The 6901-nt window shown below is 47.7% G+C and overlaps 1 protein-coding gene across 1 annotated transcript; it reads left to right on the forward strand.

Moving 5' to 3' along the window:
* Nucleotides 1-5156: 5156 nt before the first annotated feature.
* Nucleotides 5157-6069, forward strand: LOC147959904 (putative E3 ubiquitin-protein ligase SINA-like 6). Its single transcript, XM_087533020.1, has 2 exons — nt 5157-5291; nt 5374-6069. The coding sequence occupies exons 1-2, from the start codon at nt 5157-5159 to the stop codon at nt 6067-6069; spliced, it is 831 nt and encodes a 276-aa protein (XP_087389146.1).
* Nucleotides 6070-6901: the final 832 nt, after the last annotated feature.

The raw sequence follows: 6901 nt of genomic DNA on the forward strand, positions 1-6901 counted from the left end.
AGGTGTGGGTGAGTAGAGGGATGGCTAGGCCAGCGATGGGAGTACGGTGGGGCGGTGAGGCCTGCGCGGCAGCAGAGCCGGCCGCGGGGAGGAGGGAGCAGGCAGTCCCGCCGGCGCTTGTTTGAGCGGCTGGAGCAGGAAGAGGAGACATTGAAGAAGCACGACGGCCGTTGGATGGCCATCCAACAGTCACTGCTTGTGCGTCAACCTTTTTTTAGGAAAGCCTCAAATCTGTGGAAAATAGCATACAACCCATCTGCCATTATTTCTAATAATTTACAGCCCATTTGCTAATTATTAAGGTTTTTTTTGGAGCCCATATTCTTTTTGTTAGCATTACAGCCCATATTGTGGCCAGGGTTAAAAAATTATACGAAATTTTGCATATTTCGGTGCGGTCTGAACTGTTTTTAATCCCAAAATTTCGACTCACATTCAAACTGATTTTAAAAATAAATGTATATCAATATAAAATCCAACAAATTCTCCATGCATAAAAATTAATGTAATTTAAAATCTCGAAATGAAAAAAAAGATATTTGAGACTAATTGCCGGTTTGATGTGTTTTAAAAATGTACAGCCCATTTCTCATTACTGATGGGCCGTTTTCTCGGCCAGCCGAATGAAAGCTCTCCTCGTCTTGAAAGATTTGCAGCCCAACAGGCCTGACAACGCGACTTACTTGGCAAATCACAAAAAAAATTGGGCTATGGCCTTGGACCCAGCTGTCAGCCTCTCCACGTACAGTACTCTTCCGATGGAATGTCGTTGACCACGTTGACCACGCCGCGCCGAGAGCACCAAGCCGGTGGATGACGGCGAGGCCTAGGAAGGGGACGACGCGGAGCCGGGGAAGACGCGGCAGAGGATGCCCACGCGGAGAGGAGTATGAGGGTTCACTGGTTCGGCTGCGGTGTGAGGCTGCCGTCGCCGCAGGGCCTGGCTAGCGGTGGGAGTAGTAGGGGCGATGAGGCCTCAACGGCAGCACAGCCGGCCACTGGAGGCAGGAGCAGGCGGTCTCCCCGGCGCTGGTTTGTGCGGCTGGTGCAAGAAGAGCAGCGATTGAAGAAGCAGCAGGACCGTTCGATTCAAATCCAATGGTTACTACTTCTAGAATCGTTTGTTGACTAAGTTGACAAGCCCTACGTGCGCGTCAACTTAGTAGGCCCACAGGTCAGCCTCCCAACCGGTGCGCCCCAGATGTCAGTGGGAGGAATCATTTTTTCGCGTAATAAGGAGGCAGTTGATTGCGTGCGGCCAGGCCAGCGGAGGGAGTAGGGTGGGCCGGGGAAGCCTGCGCGGCATCACAGCGGGCCACAAGAGGAGGGAGCAGGAAGTCCCGCCGGCGCTAGTTTAGGCGGCTGGAGCAGGAAGATTGGAGATTGAAGAAGCACGTCGGCCGTTGGATGGACATCCAACAGTCACTGCTGCTAGAATCGTGTGTTCACTGACAAAGCCTTGCGTAAACAAGTCAGCCTCGAAATATGTGGCATGTACAACCCATTTGCTATTATTTTTATAATTTTTACTCATTTTCTAATTCATATGGAATTTATTGCAGCCCGTTTTCCATTTTTAGAATTGCTGGCCATTTTCTGGTCAGTACTAGGGTCAAAAAATTAACTAAATATGTGGGAAATTTTGAAAATTCGCAAATTTTTGCTGGGGAATGAAATATTTTAATCCAAAAATTAATAGCCATACTAAAACAAATTTAAAAATAAATTTGTACTATGTCATGTTAAATCCAATGAAATACGTATAAGATATCAGTGAAGAACAAAAACAAAAAAAGAAACTTATATCCCATTTGCTATAAATTTTTCGGAATTTTCAACCCCTTTTGATATTACTTTTAATAGACATTGACCATACTCTTAAGCCAGGGAGGAATGCATCCCTCCTCGTCTTGAAAGATTTGCAGCCCGGTAATTCAGAGAAAACAAATAGGCCTAGCTTGGGTATTCTTCAAAAAGAAATACTGGGCTACCTATTTTCCCAACGAACCGGTGCATGAGCATTTAGCTTTATTTATTTATTTACTTATTTATGTTTAGGGGACCATGAGCATGTACCTGGGCCAGATTCATGTGAGAGCCTCCCTTCCAGTTAATTACGGGCTTCTCTATTGGGCCTTCATCAGTGGGCTGCATGTTATCAACAAGTGGAAAATGTGTTACGTACAAAAAATAGTATGCGCTACGTACGGTATGGGGCACTAAAGGATCGAACCGTGCAACAACTTCCAAAACATTGTGTTTGTCGTTCTAACAACACATTTATTCAACCAACAGACGAAATATACTACTGATTGTACATTGAAAACAGCAGCAGCAGCAACCAGGGCTGGGGGTGCAACAGAAGCAGTAAGCAGGCCAGAAGAGTGAAGACGCAGCTCTCTCTTCCAAACCAAACATCATCCATTACAAAAGGGCTACCAAAAAAGAACAAGTGTATGCATCAAACTAAATAAAGATCCTACTACACCAAGTGTACGCATCTAACTAACTGGCTCAGTTAGATGTTACTATTTATTAAGCTGTGGAGATTGGCTGACGGCTTGAACCAGATGGGTGCCTGATGGGGGAAACTCCAGCCATTAGGTTGAAGTCTGATACTTGCGACCCTCTCTCCTATTTTGGGCTGCAGAGCGTGGCGGCACATATCAGGGTATGGTGCATGCAGAGACGCATGGTACGCTGTGTACACACAGTTTTGCCTGATGAACGAAACCGCGCTGCCATCATGATCCTTGTCGTCGGTTATCTCCTGGTTAATCGGATAATTCAGTCCGGCAAACAGAGAGCGTGTACCAAGGCTACTTACCAGCCTCCAGTCAAAAATTCATGAAGGCCCAGAGAAGCTGGGATCCTGCTCAAAGACCTTGCAGTGACTGTGATTGTATTCCGCGAAACAACAAGTCCGGTACGTGCGAACGATCATCAATATTTCACCGTCGTCTGATCGAGCCAGGAACCACCTGCAACTGCCATGCCGCTTTTCTTTTAAAGGTTCTGGGGTTAGGAAGGGTAGGGACACCAGGCGGCCTACAACATCATATCAAGTTGGAGTCAAATAAAAAAGGGAGCAACCCTAGTAAAGCAAGCGCTCAGGCCCCTGCGTCCATATATAGTGGAGTGATTATCTTTTTTCTCTCCACAACAAGCGGTTCAATTTGTGTACATGGCATTAAAGAAAAGAAACTCTCTATTTAAGGTGACTATTGTACGACTCCTACTTACTACTAGTAGTACTACAGTATTGTTCACTTGTGCTCCCCGCCCCTCCATTCATTGAACAACCCCAGGGGTGAATAAACATACAGTAAGTACTGTATTTATATAGAACGAACAAGCTCAAACTATTTTCGCGTAGTTAAAAGTTGAGGGCGGGGCTTTTCCCGGGGAGTACGTGCGGCAGTTTTCGGGTAGGCAGTTTGACAGAGAGGCGAGGAGGGTGAGCGAGTGGGGCTATGCGATTTGATGGCGCATTACTGCTGGAAAGACTTGTGATATGACCACTCACTATAGTCATGAATTACTGGCGCTCCGACTTGGGTGATGCCCCCCTTCCATTCCGCGCTCTAATCTGGTGCATGACACGTCGACCCGAATGCTGGCTCTCCCACATGTCGGAGTAGTAAGAAGGAGCAAAGAATGATGCGGTATATACTATACTACTCCCTCCGTTCCTAAATATAAGTCTTTGGAGAGATTTCACTATGGAACACATACGGAGAAAAATGAGTGAATCTACACATAAAATGCATCTATATACATCCGTGTGTGGTCCACAGTGAAATATCTTTGAAGACTTATATTTAGGAACGGAGGGAGTACTGCTCGGGTCGGAGGAGTGTGAACCACGGCAGCCCAGTGAACCAGCAGTGCGAACCACGGTAGCCCAGTGAACCAGCAGTAGAAAACAATGTGGTGATATGGCCATAAAAAACAATGTGCTACGGTCCACACTGTAGCATGTACAATAACACTCCTCTTTGTTTGGATCCCTGAGTTAGAGCTAGTTTGGGTTGAAATAGCCTCAAATTATCGAAACAAGAGGGGTTAGTTTGAGCTAGTTTGCTCTAACCCAGCTAAAAAAACTAGCCCAGTGGAGAGGTTCTAATTGGGTTAGTTATCCTCGGGCCCACAAAAGAGAACTAAAAAGCCTGTCCTCGTTTGCGAGAAACCGCGCGCATGGGTGAGGGAGAAGGCGTGTAGTAAAATCAAGCTTCTCCTCATTGTACGAGTTGACGTGACACATCATAGCACTGGCCCCACATGCTTGCCTCTAAACTTGGCTGAAAGACCCGCAGTGTACAATATATTTGCTGCAACCTCTAACATTTACCCACCACAAATTAAAATATATGTGGCCGTATGCATCGTTCTGATGCAGAGGCCGGGGAGTCCCCCCTTTTCGAAAAAACAAATTAAAATATATATTTCTGTCTTGACCAGATGAGCGTGCAAACTACAATCACCAGGGTGTCAGGTAGGTCCAGAAGACTATTTTAATATTTTTTTTAAAACTTTGAGACGGCCACATAGCATGGAGCCGACCCGAACGATTTTAAGCTTACAAGCACGGTACACGCTATCCTAGACTACTCTACACATGAAACTGCCACACGAGCGTCCGGGCTACGCTTGGCTCTTCGCCTCTTCGGGAAGTCGAACAATGATGGAGTACTACTGCACTAGAGGAGTACTACAATACGCTTCTGGCCATCTGACACCTATTGAAATGATGCATGTCCACCGCGTGCGGGAGGGAGAGTGTGTACGAAAGCTTCTCCTAATCTTGCCAGCCACCACGCTCATGGGCGAGGGAGGGACGCTCCTGCCTTTGCGTGTATGACAGGTGGGCCCGACAGGTGTGTGGCCAACCTGTCATACAGCCAAAGGCAGGTGCAGTTAAGTCCGCGAGGGAGAGGATAATCAAACTTCTCGTTGATGTACGAGTTGACGCGACACATCAAAGCACTGCACTCGATATATTTCAATAATTTGCATTTACCGATGCATTAATTACAACGCATGCATGCATGTCGTGACTCTCCTTTTGATACTTGCATGTGTTGATTTAATGCACCTTGAAGTAGTATAAAATATGTGACGGTAATGCTTTGTAATACCCCGGCCCAAGTCGATAGATGGTTGTGCACGAGGAGGGCGAGATCATGCAGACCGAACAGGACCCGACGATGGAGCTCTCTAAGGTCTCGATGGACCTCACCGTCCTCCACTGCCCCTTGTGCCTCCGCCCCTTGACGCCTCGAGTGTATGAGGTTCAAATACACCTCGTCCGTTTGGCTGATTGAGCAAGGTGCAGGTTTCTTGATTGATGTGTTGTTCGATTGATTTCTGCAGTCCAAGGGAGGGCACCTGGCCTGCATGGACTGCCGTGTCGAGCGCCCCGGGAACCAGCAGCAGTGCCAGAAGTGCGAGCACGGCAGTGGCTTCGACGTGCGGAACACGGCGGTGGACTCCGTCCTTTCCTCGGTGAGGGTGGAGTGCCCGCACGAAGGTTGTGGGCTCTACGTCACTTACCACAAGCTCGCCGATCACCGGAGCATGTGTCCGCTCGCGCCCTGCAAATGCCCCGTGCCCATCTGCGGCTACGAAGGCCCGCCGCCGGCGCTCTACCACCACATTAGCAATGCGCATCCCATGCCCGTGTACAGGATCCAGTACGGCAAGGTGCTCCAGCTGCAAGTGCCACTGTCGGAGCCACGGCTCTTGCTGTTCGCGGAGGAGGACCGTCGTGTGTTTTTCTTGGTCGGCGGCGTGCTCGACATCAGCGCGCCTATCGCCGTGTCGGTCGTCTGCATCAGAGCGGGGGCGTCCCCACTGCTGCACTACGTGGCCAAGCTGTGGGCGAACGGCCCGCCGGGGGAGCCCAAAGGCACGACCGACACCGTCAAGGTGGAAATGGAGGTGACAAGCAGCACGGATCCTAGCGATATCAACGTGCAGGAGCTGACCTTCTTGACAGTTCCGCCCAAGCTGCTGGCCGGGGCTAAGCTTGTGTCCCTCCACATTCAGATTGACAAGCTCACGTCCTAAATGTTTCTACAGTGCCTTCTGTTTATCTTAGTAATATGCTAATATAGGGATTACCTTGGTCTACTTTAGCTTAAGAAATGGTGGGTTTTTGTGGCGATGCAGCAATTACTTTGACATCAGATCAGTAATTTCTAACAGTCGAACGGATATTTTGTGTCTGTTGGATATAAAGTTCCTTTGGGTAAGAAGTACTACTTGTCATCAAAATGGATAAAAGGAGATGTATGTAGACATATTTTAGTTCTAGATACGTCCCTTTTTATCCATTTTGATGACAAGCACTCCCTCCGTTCCACAATACATGCCTTCCATTTGTCAAAATATAGATGTATCTAGACATGTTTTAGTATATAGGTACATCCATGATAGAGCCAATCGGATGGTTGAGAACACTACAATTCGTAGCTACGGATGCGTGTGTGACTCCTAGATGCAGAGGCCGGGGGTCATCATCCTCCTTTTCGAGAAAACACAAATGCGTGTGTGAGAGGATGAGTGCGTGCGTGCACCTCTTCTCTTCCTGTATAACGTACTACTAAACTCAGAGTACAAGTTTTTGTGGGTGGCATGATGGTGCGTGCGAGAAGTCCCGAGAGATAGGTTTAATGCGTCTGAAAAAAAGACTAGCCTAGAGCTGGCCACGCGGCTATTCCTGTCGAACGCCCCATTAACCGTAAGATATGTATACGACAGTGCCAGTTATTACACGTACATAGCAGTACTCCCTCCTTTCCGGTTTATAGGGCTTAATTCAAAAATCTCACCAACCAAGATGGTGAGTGGTGGAATAATTTTTGTAGTTTGCAAAAGAACCCAATTAATGCTCTTGTTT

The sequence above is a fragment of the Triticum urartu genome, chromosome 7A (assembly GCF_056163025.1).
Source record: "Triticum urartu cultivar PI428250 chromosome 7A, HENAU_Tu73, whole genome shotgun sequence".
Lineage (NCBI taxonomy): Eukaryota > Viridiplantae > Streptophyta > Magnoliopsida > Poales > Poaceae > Triticum > Triticum urartu.